The 26,851-nt window shown below is 34.7% G+C and overlaps 3 protein-coding genes and 2 non-coding genes across 5 annotated transcripts; all 5 read left to right on the top strand.

The window, feature by feature from the left end:
* Window positions 1-1,083: 1,083 nt before the first annotated feature.
* On the top strand, window positions 1,084-4,105 carry LOC132623215 (NAC domain-containing protein 20-like). The gene is made up of 3 exons (XM_060337976.1): window positions 1,084-1,414; window positions 2,320-2,588; window positions 3,247-4,105. Exons 1-3 carry the CDS (start codon window positions 1,207-1,209, stop codon window positions 3,784-3,786), a joined length of 1,017 nt encoding a protein of 338 aa, XP_060193959.1. The 5' UTR covers window positions 1,084-1,206; the 3' UTR covers window positions 3,787-4,105.
* Window positions 4,106-5,278: 1,173 nt separating this feature from the next.
* Window positions 5,279-6,556, top strand: LOC132623143 (VQ motif-containing protein 20). Its single transcript, XM_060337885.1, has one exon. It carries the CDS (start codon window positions 5,410-5,412, stop codon window positions 6,298-6,300), a length of 891 nt encoding a protein of 296 aa, XP_060193868.1. The 5' UTR covers window positions 5,279-5,409; the 3' UTR covers window positions 6,301-6,556.
* Window positions 6,557-20,310: 13,754 nt separating this feature from the next.
* Window positions 20,311-20,387, top strand: TRNAN-GUU (transfer RNA asparagine (anticodon GUU)). The gene has a single exon. It is a non-coding gene; the product is annotated as a tRNA-Asn (tRNA).
* A 797-nt stretch (window positions 20,388-21,184) lies between these two features.
* On the top strand, window positions 21,185-21,258 carry TRNAN-GUU (transfer RNA asparagine (anticodon GUU)). Its single transcript has one exon. It is a non-coding gene; the product is annotated as a tRNA-Asn (tRNA).
* A 1,692-nt stretch (window positions 21,259-22,950) lies between these two features.
* LOC132599951 (small ribosomal subunit protein eS7-like) lies at window positions 22,951-25,779 on the top strand. Its single transcript, XM_060313101.1, has 6 exons — window positions 22,951-23,077; window positions 23,865-23,949; window positions 24,040-24,113; window positions 24,213-24,336; window positions 25,047-25,229; window positions 25,469-25,779. The coding sequence occupies exons 1-6, from the start codon at window positions 22,956-22,958 to the stop codon at window positions 25,586-25,588; spliced, it is 708 nt and encodes a 235-aa protein (XP_060169084.1). The 5' UTR covers window positions 22,951-22,955; the 3' UTR covers window positions 25,589-25,779.
* The last annotated feature ends 1,072 nt before the right edge of the window (window positions 25,780-26,851 follow it).

The raw sequence follows: 26,851 nt of genomic DNA, 5'->3' as shown, positions 1-26,851 counted from the left end.
AGTTGGACATACTACTGGTTAATGAATTCATATCTGTAATCATATATAAACAGGACTTCTCATTTATTTCATCCAATTAAATTATTTATCGTATATAGGTACATATTTACACTATGCTAAGAGCGCACACTGTTTACACCTTATTCTACTGTTTGAAAAGGACAGGTTTGTTCTTAATGGAGGCAAATCGTAAACCATAATTAGTGATTTAATTATATATTCTTAAAATTTCGCAGTTTAATCTATACACATTTTGTTTAATGAGTACCCTGAAGAGTTTTCTTTCTCCTGTACTTGTTCACTTATCAGCTTAATGGTCTTAACAAGTAAAAGATTACTTTATACTCTTTTGACAAAATCCACATGGTAAATAACTCAGACTGTTTAAAAAGTTATGAATTTAAGTTATATATATTACGGTGTAATGTACATATGTTATATCATCGATGTAATTCAACATTTTGTAGCAGGTCATTTATCATTCATTTAGGTTATCATATCCTATATCAATCAAATGCTTATTAAATAGGGTTATCTGCAATTGTTCTTTAAATGATTGGATTTGTAGCTATTTTGAAATTGTTCATGCATATAACCTAAAACTCATCAGTTAAATATCCGCAGTGGCAGTTTAGAATACCCCTCCGGTCCACAAAAAGTGATTATTAGATTTTGATACACTCATTACATTAATTAAGAGGGTCATTTGACTAAATTACCTTAATCTAGCCACATCAATAAGAACAACAATAACATATCCAGTATAATCCGGCCACAAAGTGGGGTCTGGAAGGGTAGAGTGTAAAAGGGTACCTTAATCTAGCTCCTTGTATGAAAATGTAAAAAGGTATTTTATTAAAAAAGAAATGTTCTTATCATTTACTAATAGAAAGGGTAAATTTGAAAAACCCCTTCTTTTTTTTTTGAAAAGTAACTTATTTTAGACAAAATTAGAAAGACGGAAAAGTCACTTATATGGATGGGAAGAAGTATATATAAATGTCAAATTATGAGCATAGTAACTGATCTCGTAGTGGCATTATAATAATCATATTGTGACCAAAGAAAATCTAAAATCTTGATGCATCTATCAATGTCAATATGGTAGCTGTAAAAATGAAGACCAAAAGAAATGGAGGAAATTAAATAGGTGCTTCTTTCTGAAGATTGATACGTACATAGAAAATAACGCACCTTTATATAGCCATGGTCTCTGCATCCGTACTTCCCTCTCTTGAAGAAATATCCAGCAATATAATGGATCAGGAAAATCTACCTCCAGGGTTTAGGTTCCATCCAACTGATGAAGAATTAATCACATATTATCTAAGTAACAAGGTTTCTGATTTCACCTTCACTTCTAGAGCCATTGCTGATGTTGATCTCAACAAGTCTGAGCCTTGGGATCTCCCAGGTAGCAAAATTTTATTACTGTTTTGCTTCTCTTTCTCTTCATCTTCTACCCTTCATTTCAACAATATTCTTGATCTTTTATTTTCTTTTAAATTGTCTTTCCTTTCTCCAAAGGAGACAAGCAATACAAGAATTTCTTTCTTCTCTTTCTCATTCAACATATATATGGAGTAATGAGTATGATATTCCTCTAGAAGAAATTATTTTCCACTCAATTCTCAAGTATAATCTATTGTATTAATTTTTACTTAATTATTTGTCTACAGATTATTTACTTAAACGTTACAGTAATTAATTGCAAGTTCATATATTATATATACTAAGTACTGATTTTTGAAGTTCAGGAGAGAAGCAAAACAAGAATTTCTTGCTTCTCATCTCATTTAACAATATTTTCAACTTTGAAGCGTTTAACAGGCTAGCTGCAGGCACAAAGTGTAATAAGAAAAGATGATATTGAAACTTGTGATCTTAGATATAATATAATATTCTTATAGCTATAAAAAATTTAAAACTTATAATTCTACATGCACATCATGATATTTGTGTGGTTATAAAAGTTTTTTTACATTATCAGTATAAAAAAAATTACGTAACACTATCTGGTCAATCAAAGAGTATTTACCCTTAAGTCTCCTTAAATGTGAATTTGTGACCGTGAAAACAAGATAGATTTACCTGCTACAACATGTGAAAGTAAAATCTTATACTGACGATAGCGTATATAACTTAAACTCAAAGAAAAATATTGGATTATGTCACTCTTTATGAAACAAACTACTAATAAGGAAATAGTGTGAACAAAGGGAGTTATAACAAATAACGCCTAAGAGAAACGTTAAGGACTGCTGCATGAAATCAAAATAATAAGTGATTTACATGCATGTTAAATTAAATCTCTTGCAGCTAAAGCATCAATGGGAGAAAAAGAATGGTACTTCTTCAGCCTTAAAGATCGCAAGTATCCAACGGGCCTTCGCACTAACCGGGCTACAGAAGCAGGCTACTGGAAAACAACAGGCAAAGATAAGGAGATTTATCGTGGTGGATCAGTCCTTGTTGGAATGAAGAAAACTTTGGTTTTCTACAGAGGGAGAGCTCCTAAGGGTGAAAAAACCAATTGGGTTATGCATGAGTATAGGCTAGAAACCAAGCTTGGTTTCAAACCTTCTAAGGTAATTCTTTTCAATTCTGGAAATTAAACACACACACACACACACAAAAAAAAAAAAAAAAAAAAAGGGATTTAAGTAAGTTAGTAGAATTATTAATGTCTTGTTTCAAATAATTCGCCGTAACTAATCCCACTTATTATGGACCATAGGTATTCTGATGCTTTAAAAGTTCATCTACATTGTCGATATAAGTTAATTACATAAAAATAAAAAAAAGGTGTAGAAGAAAATTAAACTTAAAAATAGATATAATAACAAATTCCTTAGTACTTTCTCCCTTCGTTCTAGAAAGAATGATGCTATTTTCTTATTAGTCGTTTAAAAAGGATGGCATTTTTAAAATTTGAGAATAATTTACCTTGAACTTCACACTTTATTATTAATGACAACCTTTTATGCCCGTACAAATATTATGGTGTATTTAAGATTACAAGATTTAAATTTTTTTGTAGTCACCACAAAGACATATTTAAGATAACGGTTTTAAAAATATTCCCATTTTTTAAAGCTTCTTGACTAGTCAAATTATGTCATACAAATTGAAATGAGAAAGTATATGACAAAAAAGCAATGATATTTCGGGCTCTAATAGTGTACATTTTCTTGGATTAGCACCAAGATTGTCCAGACTAATAGTATAATTTTGTCTTCTTTTCAGGAGGAATGGGTAGTTTGTAGGGTGTTCCACAAAAACTCAACTGCGAAGAAACCACAACCAACATCATCATCCCAACAATCTGATCAAGAGTCTCCTAATTGTGACACTTACACATTAGCAAATGAGTTTGGGGATAATATTGACCTACCAAGTTTCAACGGCGCCAATATTCCTTTACAGAATTACACCAATCATGAGAACATGAATATCATGAACTTGACAAGCACTAGTACTCTTCCATTACTACCTGCAGCTTGGTCTTCTAACCTGCTAAGCTCAAATAATCTTCCATCAGTGAATTCTTTGCTTCTTAGGGCATTACAATATAGGGGTAATTATAATCATCAGCCAAGAGATAATCAAGCTACAATTACTAGTACCGGTTACCCGTTTAATATTCAATCACAAGGTACTATTTCTCATTTTGGGATTGATTTTAACCCATTGGAGGGGCCTTCTTCCTCTGTTGTACTAGATCCTCTTCAGCAACAACAGCCACAGGAGCAATCATACAAATTGAACTCAAATATTTGGGAGTAACTTGTTATTGTGTTGACTTAATTTAGGGGTCGCCCGAGTAAGTTTCAAATAACAGAACTATTCTCAGTGTCGACCCTCCTGTCACAAAAAGTCACATTTCATGTAACGAGTAATAACCGAGTGCTTTCATATTTACTGTAAATTTCCCAAGTCCATATGTAGGGCAAAGTTTAATTCATAAATAAGCAAGAAATTCTGGATTCATGTTAATTAAGCTAGTGTAGTCAGCTGTAATTGACTTGGGAAAATCCCAACAGTCACTATTGTACGATCTTTTATTCAAACTAGCTCCATATTTGCATTTGTATAACACAACTAATTATCATTATCCAACTTTTCCTTTTCTTCTCGGTCAAATAGTGCCACTTTTGTTCTTTATAACATGTTTGATTATTTAACATGGACAGATACGAAAACAGTTAGCTACTTATGCTAAATTACTCATTGTCGTGATCATTTACGTTCAATGTTAAACTACTACAGCATAAGCATGCATGAAAACTAATTCATTAAATTCCATTAATGCAATTGCTTAGAAATGATTTTTTGGTTTGTGAATTAACATGATTAAGCTTCTTAGAGCCTGTTTGAATTGGCTTATAAGTTGCTTATAAGCTGTTTTCAGTTTTTTTTTTTTTTTTAGTGTTTGGCTGACCAGCTTAAAGTCCTTTTGTGCTTAAAATAAGCTCAAAAAAATAATTGGGCCCGTTTGACTTAGCTTATCTAAAACAGCTTATAAGCTGAAAACAGCTTATAAGCCAAAAAAAATAAGTTTAGACTACCTCAACTTATTTTTTTTAGCTTATAAGTTGTTTGCAGCTTATAGGCATAAGCTCATCCAAACAGGCTCTTATATACTCCTATATCGAGTGGCAACTAATTTTATAGTAGTATTACTAAATTGCCAAAATATGGAGACACAGTTCAAATGCAAAATCTCTCCAGTCCCATAGTTTTAGTTTTGGGCCATGGAGGCCCTATCATAGCGGGCCAGATCTTCTAGAATAAACCAGACAATTGTTGGGCTGCCCTTATTTGGATGGATATACCCGGTTCAAGCACACTCCTAAGTCCTATCCTATTAGGTTCTGGAAAAACACAATCCAGCACGAGCACGTAATTGTAGATTAAAATAGTAAACATCACTGTTAAATTATCCTAATGTTCAAAGAAATTATTTAAGAAAATAAGAATCTTTAAATGTATACTTATACACACACATGTACATGGCCCTATATATATAACAGATTAATCTTTAATATTTGCTCCTAGAGTTAAGTTAATTCACTTAGTGAATTAATTCCTCATTTTGTCGTGGAAATTAGATCATTGTTTTCGCAGTTAACGTGATGCTTTTTCCTAGCCGATAAATTAGCTATTCTTTACATCTAATAATTTTCCCATAACTGCTCTCCGCTAAGCTCTCAGAATTATCCTTTGTGTCACTTTTCTGTAACTAAACTCACACTATTGTAGATTGTATCCAACTCAACAACTTTCACCCACAGCTCATCACTCAAAATTGTTCTATATATTCACCACACAAATTCACTCAACTTTCTTCACCTCTCATCAAGGTTGGATAGAGATATACAATTTTAGAGTTGTTCTTAAATCTTAACCATGAACCATGCACAATTCTATGATCATGCAAAGGTTGATCAAGTCGTGATCAACAACAATAGCAACAACAACAACAATAATGTCTATTCTCCTTTGAAGATCAATAAGGCATCTCATTTCATCAAGAAATCATCATCAAATTCATTATCATCTTCTTCCTCTTCGTCCTCCCTGTATAACGGGGTAGCGCCCACCACCCCTACCACCATCCCACATCAGCAGCCACGTCATCCGGTCATCATCTACACGCATTCTCCAAAAGTCATCCACACGCATCCACGCGACTTCATGGCATTGGTCCAAAAACTCACCGGCCTCTCTCCTGAGGACGACCACTCATCGCCTTCTCATCCTGCTCGACCGATACCTCAACATCCCAAATCCGAGCCAATAAACGAGGAGGAGGACCTCACCTGTGATCCAGAAAGCTGTCTTGGAGATATCCTCCGATCTGATCAAGAAAATATTTATCATAATAACATTACAAATAATATTAATAATAAATGTGAGATTTTGGCAAATGATGACAATGAGTCCACTTCGGTTGTCACGGATGAAAGTAACGGTAGCTTCAGTGTAGGAGATAATTCGTCAGCTTCTTGTTATGCTCCGCCTCCTCCAATTTTTGACCTAGCTAATATTAATGATAATAAAGATATAAATAGTGGTATTAGTAATTATAATTACAATAATAATCTTAGTGATCCTCCAGGTTTCTTTGATAGTAATCTAGCACCTTTTGATCCTAGTCCAATTACTAATTCTCCAGATTTGTTTTTCTCAGATCAGCAATTTTGTAACTACACGGATTCTTTGTTTTTTATGCCTAGTATGAGAAACTCCTTTTCTTCTTCCTCATCAGAAAGTATTAAGGAGCTTCCAGATTTTTGAAGTCCAGCTTAGGATATTTTATATGAGAAGTAGGACTTCTTATTATTATTATTTTTTAGTGAGAATTTTCTGATTTAATTTTCCAAATTTTTTGCTTCAGTTGAGAAATTTTTTTTGCTTATTTTTCCTTGGCGGAGGAGTCTAGATGAGTGCAGAATTGTTTCAAATAATGAGATATCATATAGAAAAAGGAATGGTTATTTTTCCGTTTTGTAGTTGATAGTGTCATTTGCTTTGCAGAAATTAATAAGATTACTTTCATTCTTTGCAAACTCAATTATTCAGAGTTTATTGTATTATCTAATGTGCAAATTCTGTTTATTTCTTGTTCATGCCCTGTCCCAGTAGCTTCTTTTTTTTCCCCTAGAAGAGTAGGCACTCTCACTATTGAACAATGTTTTATCTTCTAAATTTTGAACGTAATTAATTAATTTTGACCATTGGCAATGAGGCAGCTGTAAAAATGGATATGCACTCGTCAGATTCATCTTAAACGATATGAAAATAATACATCAATTGTTTCATCTTTTAAATAATCAGTAATATCACCGTGCAAAAATGACTAACTACTCCGTTGTAGCACTGGCAATTCAAAAGTAAAAAAAGCTAGCTACAATCTCAATTCAAGATGGATTAGCTGTGATATAATCAGGAATTCCCACTATTTAGATTGAGCAAAATTTAAAATTGACTTGAGTCTCGACCTTAGAAACATCAAAAATGAACCACGAAAAGAGGAACTGTTTCTCCTCCAAGAACAGAGAATTTGGCATGATCGGTTGAAAATTAAACTGTAATTGATTTGTATGATTGAAAATGTTTGGGATCGAAATAACAGGGCGTCATGCGGAAGCTAATAGTTACAAATCATGAACGTTAAACCTATACTAATATTATAATATGATTTGATCAATTGGCCTGCATATAACAAAACTAATATAAAGACATTAAAATATATTGAGAGAATAATCTCCCCCTAAACAAGACTCTTTAATGATTACATTTTGAATATTATTGTGTTTTTTTTTTCCCGCATGAGAAGAAAGATCTTCTATTTTTAGATGTTTGAAATTTCTCCTCTAAGAAAAAGGATAAATATGGAAGAGTCTTTTCTACTAAAAAAATCTTTTCCACCAAGTTAACCTTTTAGGAGTAAAACACGATTATGGTGTAGAATACAAATAAGTTAGGAAATTCAGGACAATCCTAACAAATCTCTCTTTGGCTTGAATCTTCTGGCTCACATAATCTTCATCATTGTTGCTTGTCATAATTAAAAGTAGGTATGGTTGAAAATTTGAGTCTTGTGCCTCAAAAGTGAGCAGAGGTTAAAAGTCGAGCCCATGCGTTAAAAGTGAACATGGGTTGAAATTGGCCCAAGCTATTAAAGTAAGCAAGGGTTGAAAAAATTGAGCTCATACATTAAAAGTAAGCATGAGTTGAAAATTGGAGTTCATGCCTAAAGGTAAGCATGAGTTAAAAATAATTTTTGTTTTAAAAATATGCAGTAGCAGGATTGTTGAAAATTATATCCACGTGTAGTACTCTGTTTTTTTTTTTTTCATTTACTTATTCGATAAAAAAAAAAATATATATATATATATATATATATTAGTGTCAACAGGCTACAACTAGATTTGAATCTGTTTTGAACTTGTCTTCAACCTCGTTGAACCATTGGCGCTAGTACCACTTGTTGGGATTGAAATAACAGGGCATCATGCGGAAGCTAATAATTACAAACCTTGAACGTCAATAAATTAGACGACAAAGAAAACTATACTAATATTATAATACGATTTAACCAATTGGACTACATATAAGAAAACTAATATAATATTAAAATCCATTGAGAGAATAATCTCATCTAAACAAGACTCTTTAATGACTACATTGTGGATTTTTTTTTTTTTTGTATGTGTGTTTTTGTATAAGAAGAAAGATCTTCTATTTATATATCTTTGAAACTTCTCCTCCAAGAAAAAGGAGATAGACATGTAAGAGTTTTTTCTACTAAAAAAAACTTTTCCACCAAGTTAACCTTTTTGGAGTAAAACCCAATTATGATATAGAATCCAAATAAGTTAGAAAATTCAGGGCAATCCCTAACAGAAAAAGCGAATATTTTGGGTGTGTTTGGTATGATGGAAAATATTTTCCTAGAAAATGATTTCTTGGAAAACAAGTGATTTTCCTACTTATTTTCTTGTGTTTGGTTGGATGTAGAAAATATTTTCTAGTGTTTGATTTGACGGAAATACCAATTCAACCCCCTAACCACACGCACCCCCAACTCACTACCTCTCATCTCCTACCCCCCCCCCCCCCCCCATTCTAACCTTCCCTACTACCCCACCCCGCATTTTGAAAAAGATGCTACTTTCATAAAGTGGCTATTTATATAAGATAACCAAATACCTCCATACCTTTGCAAGTGGCCTTTTTCTAGGACAACCAATAAAATGACTACTTTGCACTTTGAAAGACAACCCAAAAAAGTGACTATGTTTGTAAACTAGCCATTTTTTAAAAGGTTCACAAAAATGGTTATTTTTGTAACTTACCATTTTTTAAAATTAACATAAAATAGCTATTTTTGCAAAAATGTATTTCTTGCAAAGCAACTGAAAATGTAAATATGCAGAATAACTTTTTGTCATTTTTCAAAAAATGACCACTATACAAAAGTAGCCATTTTGTGTCACTTTTAAAAATGACTACTTTACAAAAGTGGCCACTATCTGAGAAAGGATACATTCCAAAAGTGGTTATTTTATAACTTTCACAAAGAGGCTATGGATACTTTTGCAAAGTAGTTAGTTTTTAAAAGTAACTATTTTCACAAAATGACTAGTTATGAAAATTGGCTACTTTCAAAAAGTGATTATTTTTAAAAAGTATCTAGTTTCACAAAGTCACTATTTTTTTAAGTGACTACATTTGCAAAATGACTATTTTTGAAAAGTAGCTACTTTTTAAAAGTAATATTTTTAAAAAGCGACTACTTTTGTAAAGTTGCTATTTTTGAAAGTTACTACTTTCACAAAGTGTCTGGTTTTGCAAAGTTGAGAGATCGGGGGAGGTGGTAGGGAGGTGAGAGGTAGGGGTTGGGGGTAAGTGGTGATAAGGGTAGGGGATGGGGTAGGTGCTTATAGGGGTGGGGAGGTAGTGGGTGTCGGGTAGAAGACGGTGGTTAAGTGGTGGGTTGGGGTGGGGGTAATAGGGGTGTAAGGGTGGTTAGGTAATGGGGGTTCGGGGGTTGTGGGGTGTGAGAAGGTCGAGGGGTAGGGGTTGGGGAGGAGACAATGAACTTGCAATGTTCCTTGTGGAACTTGTTTTCCCTACTTCCATTGAGGGAGTTGTTTTCCTCATTTTCAAGGAACATGTTTTCCTAGAGAAAATATTTTTCAAGATATTTTGACTAACCAAATGTGGGAAAATTGGAAAAAATTTATGGAAAATGTTTTCCTCCATACCAAACACACTCTTCATGCTTTAATTTGTGAAACGATATAGAAATTCTTTTTCTTTCATTAGCTAGTGAGTACGTAGGATACCCATCACCAAAGAATGCGGTGCAGCGAATGCGGCTGCTTCTCTCGATATAAACAATTTTTTTGTAGGGAACGCTCCCCCCAAATAGATCCTACGTGGCGCGAATTCAGACATAGTCAGACTCTAATGCGAATTTCGGACACTGAGTTAAAAAACAAAAAGAGTACTTAGGATTCCATCAATACCACAAACACGATCAGTAATAGAAGTCCAAAAGCTACTGTTTTCTAATCTAGATAACGAAGCATCAATTAGCATAAAATAACTCCGCTGAGGCCGTGAGTGCATTTTGTTAAAGCTATTCCACGTTTTGATTCTTTTTCACGTGTCTGTTTGGTATGAAGGAAAACAAATTTCAGAAAATAAAACTTTATCTGGTGTTTGATTGTCATAAAATTATATTTTCACCAAAAGAAGAAAAACAGTGTTCGTCATTTTGGACGAAAGTCAGTTTTTTTTTTTTTTTTTTTTTTTTTACCAACAATCTCAACTCTTAACGTCAAATTCCTAGTCTAATCAGCACTTAAATAATTTATCGATATTTTTAAAAATGTTCATAAATTACTAGTAATTGCAAAGATATATTTGTTTATCATAATATAATTACAGTGTAATTCCTCACGTTCATGTTTGATTGTACAAATATAATTACATGGTTAAAAAACTTAATTCAAAATAAAAGTAAGGTAAATAAGTTTTAATGTGTGATAAATATATGTTCAAGGAAATAGAAGAAAAGAAATGCAAGACACAAAATTTAAGAAGAATAATATTTAAAAAGAAAATAAAGAGAATTCAAAAAGTATCCACTCTTCGAGAATTGGATAATGAAATCATCCCACATCAATTACACTTGAACACTTCTATTCTAACCGAGTAATTAAACACACCAAACAATACAATTACATTAAAACCCAATTCTAAAGTAGCTTTCCAAACAAGCCTTAATATACTAGAAATTTCGCCAAAACACTATACAATTTACTAAAATTACGATCAATTTTTAAGTAAAAATGAAAAATATTTTTCACTCTTTGCTAAACACCGGAAAATATTGTTGAGAAAGAAGTTTATGCAGCAAATGCCTATTTGTAATTTCAATAACACTGCTCATCAAGAAAAAGACGGTGTGAAAGTGCTTGTTTGGTGATTTATATTATGCGTTAACTTAATAATAAATTTTGGCGTGAGATGGATAGATTTTTAACAATTTTCATGTCATGTCCATATAAAGATAATCAATGTAATATTTTGGTACAATATTTAGTTTTATGACTTTGTTGAATACAATGAGCCCTTGGGTTGATGATTATTTCTTAAATTAATCCAGTCGTTTTTTTTTTTTTTTAATAAAGTTCACTAGGCATTTTGGTGTCTAGGGCTAATTTTATTAATTTTTCTCAAAGCAACTCTAGAAATTCTTTACAAATGTAGCCAAAGGCTAATAATAAGAGCAAATTAAACTAATGACCAAATTAAGACTTATAGTTTGTCTTAACTTGATACTACAAATTGCTAAAGAATTAATTAAAAGAAGTGAAGTAAAAGTGAAAATGAAATAAATAACTTGATCTTGAACAGCTGATGATCCAATCATCCGTACCTTGCCTAAGTACACTACATTCTCCAAATATTGATAATTCCTCAGTAGGATGAGCATCCCGGGGTGCTAATACCACCCACTAAGAAAAAAACCAATAAATAGATCATGAGTGCAACTTTTTAGTTCAAGCAATCCCAAATATCACCATATACCATGTATACCACTGTAATATCTGTGTATATCAATCTGAAAAAGCTGTTGTTCATATACCAACTACAATCTGTAGACTGTTGTAGTAAATCTTCCTGAATTCCCAAACAGTAGCTTTGTTTCTTTTTGCTCCAGTGATCCAGTCGGTTTTGAGTTATTTTTAATGTTTATTTTTTTCCCACATACTTTGATCGAAGAATAATGATATTAATGTTGTGAAGAAAATCATGAAACGGATTTCTCGTTCTTGTAAAGACAAAATCTTTCTTGATTACCTTTTACCTTTTGTCACGACCCAGCCCCGTAGGCCGCGACTAGTGTCCGTGCTGGACACCCAAACGTACCCAATACCCCAAACCAGCATATTAGCAGATTATATGAATAGAAAGTCAGTCGACATTGCTAGTTATCGCAAATGAACAGATATAGTACATGGAAGCCGACAAGGCTATCCTAGTTCATAGCAACCCAAAACATATACAGAACCCACACAAGTATGTCTACAGACCTCTACAGAACATAACAGAATCATAAGACGGGACAGGGCCTCGTCATACCCCTGAATAACATACATATATACAATAGCAGCGGACTGTACCAAGGTATAGGCTCTGGACAAAAGAGTGCTCCAGAATAGCAGAATGATGTCCTATGCAGGCGGGTCAGCAAAAGCAAATCTGTAGTCTGTACCTGCGCGGCATGAAAACGCAGCCCCCGAAGAAAGGGGGTCAGTACGAAATATGTACTGAGTATGTAAAGCATGGAACGTAATAAACAAAGTCATAATCGAAACAGAAGATACAGAAAGTGAACGGAATATCCAGATTAGCAAAATGCTGATCATAAAGCATAAATAGTACTTACAGAAAACGTATACCATACCTGGTCCCATCACGGAACAAAATCATAACCGAAACAGGACGTACGGAAATGTGAGTGAGATGTCCAGAGTATCAAATGCATATTTTCAAAACATGAAGAGTGAGTACAGAAACATATGCCATATCATATCCGGCCCCTGTCAAGGGACTCGGCAGACAGAACGTGGTCACCCCCTGACGCTGGTGCCACAACACATAAGGATCAGAAAAGGGGAATAACCCCGTAGCATAGCATATCATATCAAATGGCCATATCAGATCATATCAGAATAGTGTACATGGCACATCATACTCCACAACCCATGTACATGTATACCTGCCCCCTCACATCGAGGCACGGCGAACAATGCAGTGGAAAACGCTTGAGAACATATCCTGGCCCGGGCTCAGTGTGGGAAACATTGAGGCATCCACGAATGGAGTAGTGAGAAACTAAATGCAATAAAAATACCATATATATATTTCCAGAGACTCAATGAAGCATATCGAATGACAGATCAAATCAATGAAATCGAACGGAGTCATAGTAAGTGAAATTCGAATGTCAAAATGGGTTACGGAAGCATAATCTTTCTGAGATCGTTCCCAAGTTTCAAAACAATTCATAAGGCTTAATGAAATATTAAAACAATTTTAATTTAGTAGTTAAAAGAGTAGTTAGAATATTTCTTAAAAAAAAATGCTCGAAGACAAGTCATAAACACAAAAGGGTAAAATCGGAAATAGTGGGCCCACCTCGGGACAAACGAAGCGGTGGGCTCAAATTACGTATTTTAAGCTTATAAAGTCACCTACGGAGGTTCTGGGGACATTCCATAATTTTCTAGACAATTTGCGAAAGTTTGCACAATTCTTTCAATAAAGCATACTTATAGGGTTCAATTCCATTGAATGAAAAAGGGGTATTTTCAAATGCATATTCCGATGAGCAGAATACTTTCCGAGGCTCAAATCCGATCCTAGTACACCTAGGACATGCCAAAAGAAGAATCGGGATAGCCTTACATACCTTATATGCTCTTTACGCCTTTCCAAATTCAATTCCCGTTTCGCCCAAAATCTGCAATTGGTCACATTTACCAATTCTCAATTTCCAATCTTTAAGTATTCAATCTTTATTCATAATTGCCTACAGAAATTTGGGCAGCATCTCCCCTATACATATAGCATCCCCGAGAATTTAACTCGGCCAAAACAATCAACAACAACCCAACAACAACATCAACAACAACAACAATCACTATAAACACAATATAACTTAACTAGCTGTCTTTCCAACATAATGTCATAACCTTCATTTCAACTTCAATTTCCAAACTAGTCTCAATGGTTTCACATTCATCATTAATCTAGATCATCACAATATAATTTGGAAATATTTCATATCATTTCTACGAAATATTCACAAGATATACAAAATATACAAACTTTCCACCAAAACATAATTCACCCAAAACTTCAAATCTTCAACCTACATATTCATAACATATTTCCATCTTCCAATTTCATCAACCATAATCATAATTCACATCTTAACAACTTCATTTCCATAATATCACAAAACCATTCTAAAGTGACATAATCTTCTACATTCCAATTCAATGCCAACTTAAGCCATTTAACCTTCATTTACATCATAAGGTTCACCACAACACAACTAACACATTAAACAAAATTAATCCATTTCCATTCTACTTCTATACACCACATGGCTATATTCCATATTTCCAACCTCAACCAAAGTCATTCAACTTCCATTTCCAATATGAATTCCACCATAACCACAACTAGAATACAACATAAAATTCAACCCATATTACTTATACAACAATATACATATATGGCCACTTACATATATACACACCCACTTTGCAAACTTTCATATTTCCATAAATTCTACTCATTTCTACATACTACAACACAAACAAACCTTCATAACATAAGAAAAAAAGGAATTGATTCTTACTTTGCTTTTATGAAAGTAGAAAATTCTTCAACATTTTCTTGTTCCCATGCTCCTCTAACTCCAAACAAAATTATATTCGTGATTATGCGTTGCCCGGACTTCGATTAGTACTTCGTAGCTTGAAATTTCACTCACAATCCTCACTTTTATGTGAGATTTAGGCCCCTTTTTGTTGCTGAATTTTCTGGAAAATTTGAGAAGTTTTTAGATGATAAAAATGGGGGTTTGCCCCTTTTTATAAGGGCTGAAACGGCGTCACTGTAGCTACAGTACTGTAGCAGTGCTGTAGCGTACTGTAGCAGTGCTGTTTCTGCGCGACAGTTCAGTTTGTAGTGTCTATAATTCTCTACTCCGACGTCCTATCGATGAGTGGTTTGTTGAATCATAAACTAGACTTGACGAACTTCATTTTAGGCTTTTGAAACGCCTTAAAACTCCAAATATGCATAGAGATATACCCCTCCAAAGTTGACTAAAAATCTGTCCAGCATTTCTCAAATTTTCGTCGAACTTATTTTCTTCAACTTGCTCGATCTCGAAATATTCCGAAACCCTCCATACATGATATTTATCACTTATTATACATGATAATGACCATATTCTTGTGTTTTAAAATACTCTTTCCCGATTACGACTTACAAGATCATAATCATCCATTATTTAAACAATATACTTAATAATGCCTCATTCCTCATACTCCAAAGTTGTTTTACCTAGTCGTAACTCGACATTCTTACATTCAAATTTAACAGTGTTTCTTCGAAGTACGGGGTGTAACATTCTCCCCCCCTTTAAAAACATTCGTCCTCGAATGTTGAGGTAGAGTTCTCCCTGAGGTAGATATCAATGTTTTTTTCCCGTATTTATCAGTATTTACTTTACTTACTTTCAGTATTGCTTGCCCGGTAAAACTGAACTTATCCAAACTATGCAATCCATTCTTCTTCTTTTGTAGCCAAGATTTACGCCTGTACTCATGGTCATCCCTTTTTCTTGTTATTTGTCTGTCCACTAACTCTCCATGCTTTATCGCTTCAGTCGTCTCTTTTGTCTGTCGTCTCTTCAGTCTTCGTCGTTATATCCTTGTATGCCCCTTTCATTTCGTGCTTACCACACACCCTTATCCAATTTTGATCTCATTCTTTCATTCGTCTCTTGTGGCTGAATCTTTGGGATTTCGTACATATTTCCCAGGGGGGTCACCCATCCTCCCACCTTAGCACGCTTAACCTTGAAAACTTCAATACATTTAGGTGCGTTAAGGCCGGTATAATCACGTCAACTGCCCCGCGCGACCTTGGTCACGTAATTTAAGGCAAATTGGGGTCTTAACAACTTTCAAAACGCCCTCGTAGCGGGTCCCACCCCGACTTAGAGGGGATTCTTTTACTTTTCTAATATATAGTTACCGTATCGCCCCTGTAAATCCTCAATATTCACCTCCATGTGTGTATATATGTATATTTGACTCGTAAGCGGACCACTCAATCCTCAACTGCCTGTCATACATTTTGTATTCTTCCAATTAGAGGAAACTTAACCGTTGGACATCTTTGCCCTTCCACATATTTTTGCCCCTCAACCTAGGCTGTTCTAAAGCAAAATGGGGTTGGAACATATTTCCGGTCCGTTTAAATAAATTGAGAATTTGCTACTCATATATGATTTCTCGAGATAAATTTTTTCCAAATAGGGATAATGCTTCTTACAAATGACATGGAGGGTATCTGTTAAACTTTAATCCAACATAATAGATTTACCCTACGGTATCGATCTTCAAGACACGTTAAGAATTTATATCTCATTTTCCTCTCCGTATTTCTAGAAAAAATTGGGCAGAGGTTCCTCTGTATTTCTTACTATCCCAAAACCTGTACACAGGAAATACCAACCATGCCTCACAGGGCCAACACATATACGTATATACATATCGTATCATATCGCCTCATAGCCACACGGGGCTAATAATTTCAAATAAAAGTATAAAGATGCTGAGGCTTACCTCACATGCCCAACTCAAACTGCACCTACTACACTTTCCTGCTTATTTTTTTTTCTTTCAATCTTCAGCTTCATGTTTCAATCGTATTTCAAACACCTTACCCAGCATACATCTTTCATACCATTACTTACCTGTGTACTGTGTAGCTTCCAATATCATCAGTCGCTGTCTTACGTCGATACCGTTCTCCAGCTGCAATCAAGGGTTAGTAAAAAGGAATTTCACTTCTTATGGCTGGGCTCTATCGCACGATCTAAGATCCAAAGAAAGGTAACACCCAAAATGCCCTGTAGCCTCATGTTTATAGATGTGGTGCACAACACACCGATAAACAAGACTCTACTAGACACGGTCTGTAGACATTCCGAGGACGAACCGCTCTGATACCACTTTTGTCACGACCCAGCCCCGTAGGCCGCGACTAGTGTCCGTGCTGGACACCCAAACGTACCCAATACCCCAAACCAGCATATTAGCAGATTATATGAATAGAAAGTCAGTCGACATTGCTAGTTATCGCAAATGAACAGATATAGTACATGGAAGCCGACAAGGCTATCCTAGTTCATAGCAACCCAAAACATATACAGAACCCACACAAGTATGTCTACAGACCTCTACAGAACATAACAGAATCATAAGACGGGACAGGGCCTCGTCATACCCCTGAATAACATACATATATACAATAGCAGCGGACTGTACCAAGGTATAGGCTCTGGACAAAAGAGTGCTCCAGAATAGCAGAATGATGTCCTATGCAGGCGGGTCAGCAAAAGCAAATCTGTAGTCTGTACCTGCGCGGCATGAAAACGCAGCCCCCGAAGAAAGGGGGTCAGTACGAAATATGTACTGAGTATGTAAAGCATGGAACGTAATAAACAAAGTCATAATCGAAACAGAAGATACAGAAAGTGAACGGAATATCCAGATTAGCAAAATGCTGATCATAAAGCATAAATAGTACTTACAGAAAACGTATACCATACCTGGTCCCATCACGGAACAAAATCATAACCGAAACAGGACGTACGGAAATGTGAGTGAGATGTCCAGAGTATCAAATGCATATTTTCAAAACATGAAGAGTGAGTACAGAAACATATGCCATATCATATCCGGCCCCTGTCAAGGGACTCGGCAGACAGAACGTGGTCACCCCCTGACGCTGGTGCCACAACACATAAGGATCAGAAAAGGGGAATAACCCCGTAGCATAGCATATCATATCAAATGGCCATATCAGATCATATCAGAATAGTGTACATGGCACATCATACTCCACAACCCATGTACATGTATACCTGCCCCCTCACATCGAGGCACGGCGAACAATGCAGTGGAAAACGCTTGAGAACATATCCTGGCCCGGGCTCAGTGTGGGAAACATTGAGGCATCCACGAATGGAGTAGTGAGAAACTAAATGCAATAAAAATACCATATATATATTTCCAGAGACTCAATGAAGCATATCGAATGACAGATCAAATCAATGAAATCGAACGGAGTCATAGTAAGTGAAATTCGAATGTCAAAATGGGTTACGGAAGCATAATCTTTCTGAGATCGTTCCCAAGTTTCAAAACAATTCATAAGGCTTAATGAAATATTAAAACAATTTTAATTTAGTAGTTAAAAGAGTAGTTAGAATATTTCTTAAAAAAAAATGCTCGAAGACAAGTCATAAACACAAAAGGGTAAAATCGGAAATAGTGGGCCCACCTCGGGACAAACGAAGCGGTGGGCTCAAATTACGTATTTTAAGCTTATAAAGTCACCTACGGAGGTTCTGGGGACATTCCATAATTTTCTAGACAATTTGCGAAAGTTTGCACAATTCTTTCAATAAAGCATACTTATAGGGTTCAATTCCATTGAATGAAAAAGGGGTATTTTCAAATGCATATTCCGATGAGCAGAATACTTTCCGAGGCTCAAATCCGATCCTAGTACACCTAGGACATGCCAAAAGAAGAATCGGGATAGCCTTACATACCTTATATGCTCTTTACGCCTTTCCAAATTCAATTCCCGTTTCGCCCAAAATCTGCAATTGGTCACATTTACCAATTCTCAATTTCCAATCTTTAAGTATTCAATCTTTATTCATAATTGCCTACAGAAATTTGGGCAGCATCTCCCCTATACATATAGCATCCCCGAGAATTTAACTCGGCCAAAACAATCAACAACAACCCAACAACAACATCAACAACAACAACAATCACTATAAACACAATATAACTTAACTAGCTGTCTTTCCAACATAATGTCATAACCTTCATTTCAACTTCAATTTCCAAACTAGTCTCAATGGTTTCACATTCATCATTAATCTAGATCATCACAATATAATTTGGAAATATTTCATATCATTTCTACGAAATATTCACAAGATATACAAAATATACAAACTTTCCACCAAAACATAATTCACCCAAAACTTCAAATCTTCAACCTACATATTCATAACATATTTCCATCTTCCAATTTCATCAACCATAATCATAATTCACATCTTAACAACTTCATTTCCATAATATCACAAAACCATTCTAAAGTGACATAATCTTCTACATTCCAATTCAATGCCAACTTAAGCCATTTAACCTTCATTTACATCATAAGGTTCACCACAACACAACTAACACATTAAACAAAATTAATCCATTTCCATTCTACTTCTATACACCACATGGCTATATTCCATATTTCCAACCTCAACCAAAGTCATTCAACTTCCATTTCCAATATGAATTCCACCATAACCACAACTAGAATACAACATAAAATTCAACCCATATTACTTATACAACAATATACATATATGGCCACTTACATATATACACACCCACTTTGCAAACTTTCATATTTCCATAAATTCTACTCATTTCTACATACTACAACACAAACAAACCTTCATAACATAAGAAAAAAAGGAATTGATTCTTACTTTGCTTTTATGAAAGTAGCAAATTCTTCAACATTTTCTTGTTCCCATGCTCCTCTAACTCCAAACAAAATTATATTCGTGATTATGCGTTGCCCGGACTTCGATTAGTACTTCGTAGCTTGAAATTTCACTCACAATCCTCACTTTTATGTGAGATTTAGGCCCCTTTTTGTTGCTGAATTTTCTGGAAAATTTGAGAAGTTTTTAGATGATAAAAATGGGGGTTTGCCCCTTTTTATAAGGGCTGAAACGGCGTCACTGTAGCTACAGTACTGTAGCAGTGCTGTAGCGTACTGTAGCAGTGCTGTTTCTGCGCGACAGTTCAGTTTGTAGTGTCTATAATTCTCTACTCCGACGTCCTATCGATGAGTGGTTTGTTGAATCATAAACTAGACTTGACGAACTTCATTTTAGGCTTTTGAAACGCCTTAAAACTCCAAATATGCATAGAGATATACCCCTCCAAAGTTGACTAAAAATCTGTCCAGCATTTCTCAAATTTTCGTCGAACTTATTTTCTTCAACTTGCTCGATCTCGAAATATTCCGAAACCCTCCATACATGATATTTATCACTTATTATACATGATAATGACCATATTCTTGTGTTTTAAAATACTCTTTCCCGATTACGACTTACAAGATCATAATCATCCATTATTTAAACAATATACTTAATAATGCCTCATTCCTCATACTCCAAAGTTGTTTTACCTAGTCGTAACTCGACATTCTTACATTCAAATTTAACAGTGTTTCTTCGAAGTACGGGGTGTAACACCTTTTCTTGAGAACGTTATCAAATTGAGGAGTATTTTAGTAATTTGCATCTTTCGTATATGTGCGTTTGTGGGTTGTTGGGGCGGGGGTGGGCGTGGGGGTATGCTTTTATGACGAATTGCCAATGGAATAGCTCAGTTGGTTAGAGCGTGTGGCTGTTAACCACAAGGTCGGAGGTTCAAGCCCTCCTTCTAGCGTTCATTTTTTTTTTTTTAACCAATGTTTTTCATTGCTGAAAGTCTATCAAAAGCAGCCTCCACATGGTATGTTGTTGTGGGTGTGTACTAATGTGTAAAACTAGTCACATTTTTATCTATAAAGAAAGACTGAAGTTAGTGAAAGCTAGGTTCAACTCCATATTTTTATGCACTATGGAGTATTTTCTATATAGTGTACGTGTAATCGAATAAGTAACGGAGTAACTCTATCCACCAAGACATGGACAAAAGAAAAAAATCATCTGATATTAATTTTGTGTTCGCTGAATTTGAACCTAAGACCTTGTGATTTTCCTATAGGGAAAAGGGTCAAAAATGCCCCTCCACTTTGGGAAAAGGGCTAAAAATATCATCCGTTGGAAAAATACCTCTCACATCATTAAAGTTTTTCAAATATACCCTATCTTAACGGAAATTTCCCAAAATAACCCGATTTCATTTTTAAACCCGTTCTATTTAAACCCGACCCAGTTACATACAAAACCCATATGCGACAAACTTGTTCCCGAGTCCTACATCTGGAGCCACTAGGCACAGGAGCAAGTAACCCATGTGCACTTTTTATTTAGTTAGGTTGAGTTTAAAAATAAGATCAGGTTATGTTGGGATTTTCATTAAGACAAGGGTATATTTGAAAATTTTAATGATAGGAGGGATATTTTTAGCTTTTTTCCCAAAATAGAGGGGCATTTTTGACCCTTTTCCATTTCCTATATGCATGTTGTTATACATATAGAAGTTTAAATAATGGCAAGACTCATTCCCAAACGGCTCGTGCTGGAATAGCTCAGTTGGTTAGAGCGTGTGGCTGTTAACCACAAGGTCGGAGGTTCAAGCCCTCCTTCTAGCGTTCATTTTTTTTTTCTTTCTATTATCAATCAGTGCTCAGAGTCTCATTGAAATAGCAAAAGGAGGAGTATGCAACATCTACAAAGTAATAAATCGAAGTAAAGCTGATGTTTTTTTAAGGCTTTGACTGGAATGAGCAGTCTATAACATTGATTCAGTTATTGAAAAAGCAGATTAAGATGTTTGAGCACTTGTTTCTCATCAATCAAGTGGCTAGGTACAAAAGGAGTTCTACATTTTCCGAATATTCTTTTAAAGTACTTTTTAGATAATTTAGCACAAGATAAGGAAAACCTAAAAAAGCTTCAAATACTTGAAGTTGTTTTAATCCGATAGTGAAAGCATACATGGTTATGTGTCCTATTTTATTTTTATCTATCATATTCGTGCATGCATTCTTTCTTCTAAGCCTGTTAATCGGTCAGATCAGATTGGGTTTAGCATATGTCGGATTATAATTTCAGTTTTGAATTTCCCAAAATGTAATCCGAATCTGATCCAAATACGTTCGAATTAGATCTATTTTATAAATTCGGTTTCGGATAATTCAAATTTTCTGTTCGCCCTATAAATTGAACTGTTTCTTCTTCTTCTTCTTCTTCTTCTTATAAAGTGAACAACCAAATAAAATATTTATACCAATTTGCCTGAGTATATAGTTCTCCGTTGCTATAACAATCATTTAAACACAGTATTCATACAAGTAACTTAGTAATTTTTTTAATATTTGGTTAATGTGTAATGAGTAGGGTATATTTTTGGACAAGAAGGGGTTCCTCAGATCATCAGCACTTCCCACCTACAACTATAAGGTTGTGGGTTCGAATCATCAAAGGAGCAATAGCTCCAACAAAGGGGATCAAACAGGAGGGGAATAAAAAAAAAGTAGGATATATTTGACTTATTAGATTGAACCATATAAGTAATGCGCTAACATCTAATGGATAGTCGGGTAGGCCAACTTAAGGTATGAGAAATTCGGTTTTCGAATATCCAAAAATCGAAAGTTTCAAATTCGAAATCAGATCCAAAAAAAATAAAAATTAAATCCAAAATTTGAAAATTTTAAAATATAAGTCCAAAATGTTGGGATTTTGACTTAAGGTATGAGAAATGGCTATTTCTTGCCATTTAGTGGCCAGCAGGTACATATATCCCAATCATTTTTTTGCGTGGATTGTCTTTCTTTTAGGGTGGTCTTTAATTTTTGGCCCTCAAATTGATGGTTTTTAATATTTGTCCTTCGCATAACACCTGGATTCGAACCCAGGCTCAGTAAAAAAATAAAAATAAAAATAAAAATCCGCAAGGCATAAGTTGGAATTCGCAGGGTAAAAGTTGGACCCCAACTTATGTCTCAAGGATAAGTTTTAGCCAAAATTAGGTCTTAAGACAGAGGTTTGTAAAATTCTAACAAATTATATATATATATATATATATATATATATATATATATATATATATATATATATATATATTGCCTTAAATCAGAGTTTGAAACCTAACTTATGTCCTGCGAATCCCAACTTATGCCTTGCAATTTTTGACTGAACGGAGATGTGAACCCGAAATTAAGTGATTTTTAATGAAGGCTAAAAATTAAATACCACTGATTTGAGGGCCACCCGAACGAAGGATAATCCTGCAAATTAGCCTTGAAGTTACTAAACCCAAATGGGCCGTTATTGAATGAAGTAAATGGAGCCCGTAAATGTAAAACCTTACAGCAAGCCTGATCCTTTATACATCCTCAAAACCCTAGCGTTCCTTTTTCTTACTCCCGCAAACATTACAGCTCTCTACTTGCCTCTCACTACCAGGTACTCACTAAGCGAATAGCATCTTCAGGTTTTACGTTAAATTTTAATCTTAGCTCGTATTATAAGAACATCATTAGTTAGTTCTAAATTAGTATCCCTAGATTTTAGTGTTATTAGATATATGTAAAAGTTTGAAACAGATGAATTAAGAGAGAAACCAATGCTGATTTCGAAAAATATGACGTTTTTTACTCAAGCACTTTTGAAGCTATGTATTATGTTATCTTTAGCTTTGTGTTAATGGTTATCAAGTTAGAAATACATAAAATTTAATAGAGAAACCAGTCCTGATTTCGAAGACAAATGATGTTTTGTGGTTATCTTTAGCTTTGTGTTATGAAAAATGGTTATATGTGAAATAGATGAATTAAGACACAAACAATTGCTGATTTTGAAGTAAAATGACGTTTTCCCTTAACCCATTTTGAGGCTATTGATTGATTTATCTTTAGATTTGTGTTATTGGTTATATGTATAAGTTTGGAGATGAATTAAGACAGAAGAAAAATGACTTGTTTCTCAACCCCATTTGAGGTTATAGGTTGGTTTATCTTTATGGCGTGAAAACCATTATGTTGATATTAAATTTAATTGAAATGAGCAGAATGAAGATTTATAGATGAATGAATGATTGATATGCCGTTTTGTTACTAGTATTAAGAAAAAATCTCTGCTGTGTCGAGTTGTATATTCAGATAAAGTTACTTGCGTGAACTGGCTCTTGCTGATGCTTTATAGTATTACTTGGGCGTATTACTTATTTCTGTCTAAATGGTCGGGTAAACAGATCTGTGAAGATGTACACGTCAAGGCAAAAGATTCACAAAGATAAAGATGCTGAACCTACTGAGTTTGAGGAGTCGGTTGCACAGGTTATGCTTTGTTCTTACTTGATGAAATTTGTTATTGAATGGTTCATTGGATGTAATGTTTAATAAACACATTAAATTGTTACTGAACAGGCTTTCTTTGATTTGGAGAACACCAACCAAGAGCTCAAAAGTGAATTGAAGGACCTATACATCAATTCTGCAGCGTATGTGTGGTCTAATCTATATTGTTTTATTTTTGTATGTTGTAGTTAGTATGTATTTTTGACTTTGTAGTAACTTCCTACATGTCATGGATATTGCAGTCAAATTGATGTGTCAGGAAACAGGAAAGCTGTTGTTATCCATGTGCCCTACAGACTGAGGAAAGCTTTCCGCAAGGTTCATGTTCGCCTTGTTAGGGAGTTGGAGAAGAAATTCAGTGGCAAGGTAGCTATCAAATTATTTTCATAATTTTCTGTCTTCATCATTGCATTTGAAATTTCCTGAAGAATTGTTGTTAAGAGTGTTTAATCTGAAACCCAATTTATGTTTGTTCATCGTTGTTTGTTGAATTTTGTTGTGATCTGTAATGGACTCTTTCTTTGTAGTTCCCATTATGGTTCATAAAAAATTAATTCCTTTTTATGGCGCTGCAGTTCTGGTTTCTACCATATTTTCCTTCGTTGTTAGTTGGAAAAGTTGACATTACCTGTTGGGACTGGCATTCCGAAATTCACATACTGTTATTTAGACATAGTGGTATTGATGTATTTCTGTAGTTCTTGCTTCCCTTCATTTTTTTTCTAAAAATTATTGCTGTGGTACTATTTTGATAGAGATATGATAATCTTCTCAATAGTTTTAGTGTAGCCCAATCTTCGAAAACGTATTCAGTTGGTCCTGCAATCATGACAAAAATATTATTGGCCTTATTCACCTGTGTGTACTGCATGCTTTTTTCTCTTCCTGTAGACATCAATTACCTTTCAAAAAATGCATATTATACTTGGTTAGTTGGTCTCCACTCTTTAGGGAAAACAATGAGGCCAAAATGTTATATTATACCATTAGTTTATTAGGGTAGCTTTTCTTGTTTCCTTGTTTTACAATGTAGGCCGCGAGCTTCCTGCCTTTGATGAAGTTTTGATTTTTTGCAGGATGTAATTTTCATTGCCACCCGGAGGATAGTGAGACCCCCCAAGAGAGGTTCAGCTGCTACACGACCCCGCAGCAGAACTCTTACATCTGTTCATGATGCCATATTGGAGGACTTGGTCGTTCCTGCTGAGATTGTTGGGAAGCGTACTAGGTATCGTGTTGATGGCTCCAAGATAATGAAGGTAAATAAGCTGTATCTTCTTGTTTCAATGTTTATGGCTGCAGTTAACTGGAATAGTTTTTCGGGTGAAGTAATAAGTACTGCTTGTGTATTTTTCACTAATGTCTGAGAACTAGTAAAGGCATGGTTTTACTTGTTGATATCATTTTGGAGTGATAACTTTTGTGACCTTTTCATTTGAAAGGGCAGAAAGCTCTATTCTTGTTTCCTGATTTGTTTCTCAACTTTTTTTGTGAATAGGTGTACTTGGACCCCAAGGAACGAAACAACACTGAGTACAAGTTGGAGACGTTTTCAGCAGTTTACAGAAAGCTTTCAGGCAAAGATGTTGTGTTTGAGTACCCCATCAGTGAGCATTAAGGAAACAAAATGCATGTCTTTATCTATTTGATGTGAAACTACAGATTAGTGGTTCCTTTGAAATTTTGGCAATTCCATTTTGTTTTAGAATGCAGAGAACTATGTGAAATTCCTATCTATTTTCAGTTAAAACCTTGTTGCTATGTCATAGATTTCTGGCTTGCTTATTAAATTTGGTTTCATTTGCTCTCTCTCCCTTCCTCCCTCCCTCTGCTATACATGAGTAATGTCAATGACTTGGCATTGGTTTTTGAGATGGCTGCTCAATACTGTTTCTGTTCACTCTGAAAACAATGTATATCACATTGAATGTGGTGTAGTTTTATAGTATTATATACTAACTATTTAATGGATAGAGAACTGGATCAAGACCTAGTTTTCCACCTTCTAGTTTTTCTGGCTTGAAGACTCACTTGGAAAGATGTTTCTCACCCTCTAAGCCAGCTTTCAAAATTTCAGACCTATATCGACATATTTTGTTCATTTGTTGCCAAAAAGATCTTCAAACTTGTGAAAGTGGAGAAAGAAAGTTTTGGGTATGACTTTATGTTTGCAAGATGAACAAAGGAAGAAAAAATGGTACTGCTGGTTGTGCTGCTTGATCTATTTACTGTAATCTGTGGTGAGAAATGTTTGCTATCCCCCTTTAATGGACAATCCACCTGGTTTATCATTCTTTCTTGTGTTATTCCCCGTATAATTCAATTAATTTCACTCGTATTTTGTGAGGAACCTACGCATTGAAACTTTAGTTAAGAACAAAACAACTATTACTATTAGTTTCCAAACGCCTTTAAGTGAAATAATTGACTCAGCTGACCTTTACTTCTTACAAGTTAAAAAAGTAAATGGGGAAAGAGCTTTTTGCTACAGATATAGGGTATCTACCAATTTTGTATCCTAATGATTCAAGGCCTATTGCAAGAGTATGTTATGTTTGTCTGTCTCTCTCCGTTACCTATTCTATTTCGCTCTTTCGAAACATTGACATCAAGAATTGGTTAATACACTTGCCTATTTCTCCTCCTAAAATTACATTGTACAGCCTGAACGTCTCATTCATGTCCCAGCAGAAGTTTTTTTTAACTGCTCCACTGAGATACCCTGTCATGGAATGACTCCGTGTTTATTTTCCCTTAAATTAGATGACCTTAGTTATTTCTTGTCGATTCCTCGACTAAAATAACAATACCTTAAACAAAACTCATTTTTTTGGGGCAGTGTGTGCAGTGGTTGGCATTATGAGAGGGAAAACCGGGCTTA

Source organism: Lycium barbarum, chromosome 1 (genome assembly GCF_019175385.1).
Source record: "Lycium barbarum isolate Lr01 chromosome 1, ASM1917538v2, whole genome shotgun sequence".
Classification (NCBI taxonomy): Eukaryota; Viridiplantae; Streptophyta; class Magnoliopsida; order Solanales; family Solanaceae; genus Lycium; species Lycium barbarum.
Note: the sequence above shows the minus strand (reverse complement) of the source record. Positions and strands in the feature narration are given on the sequence as shown.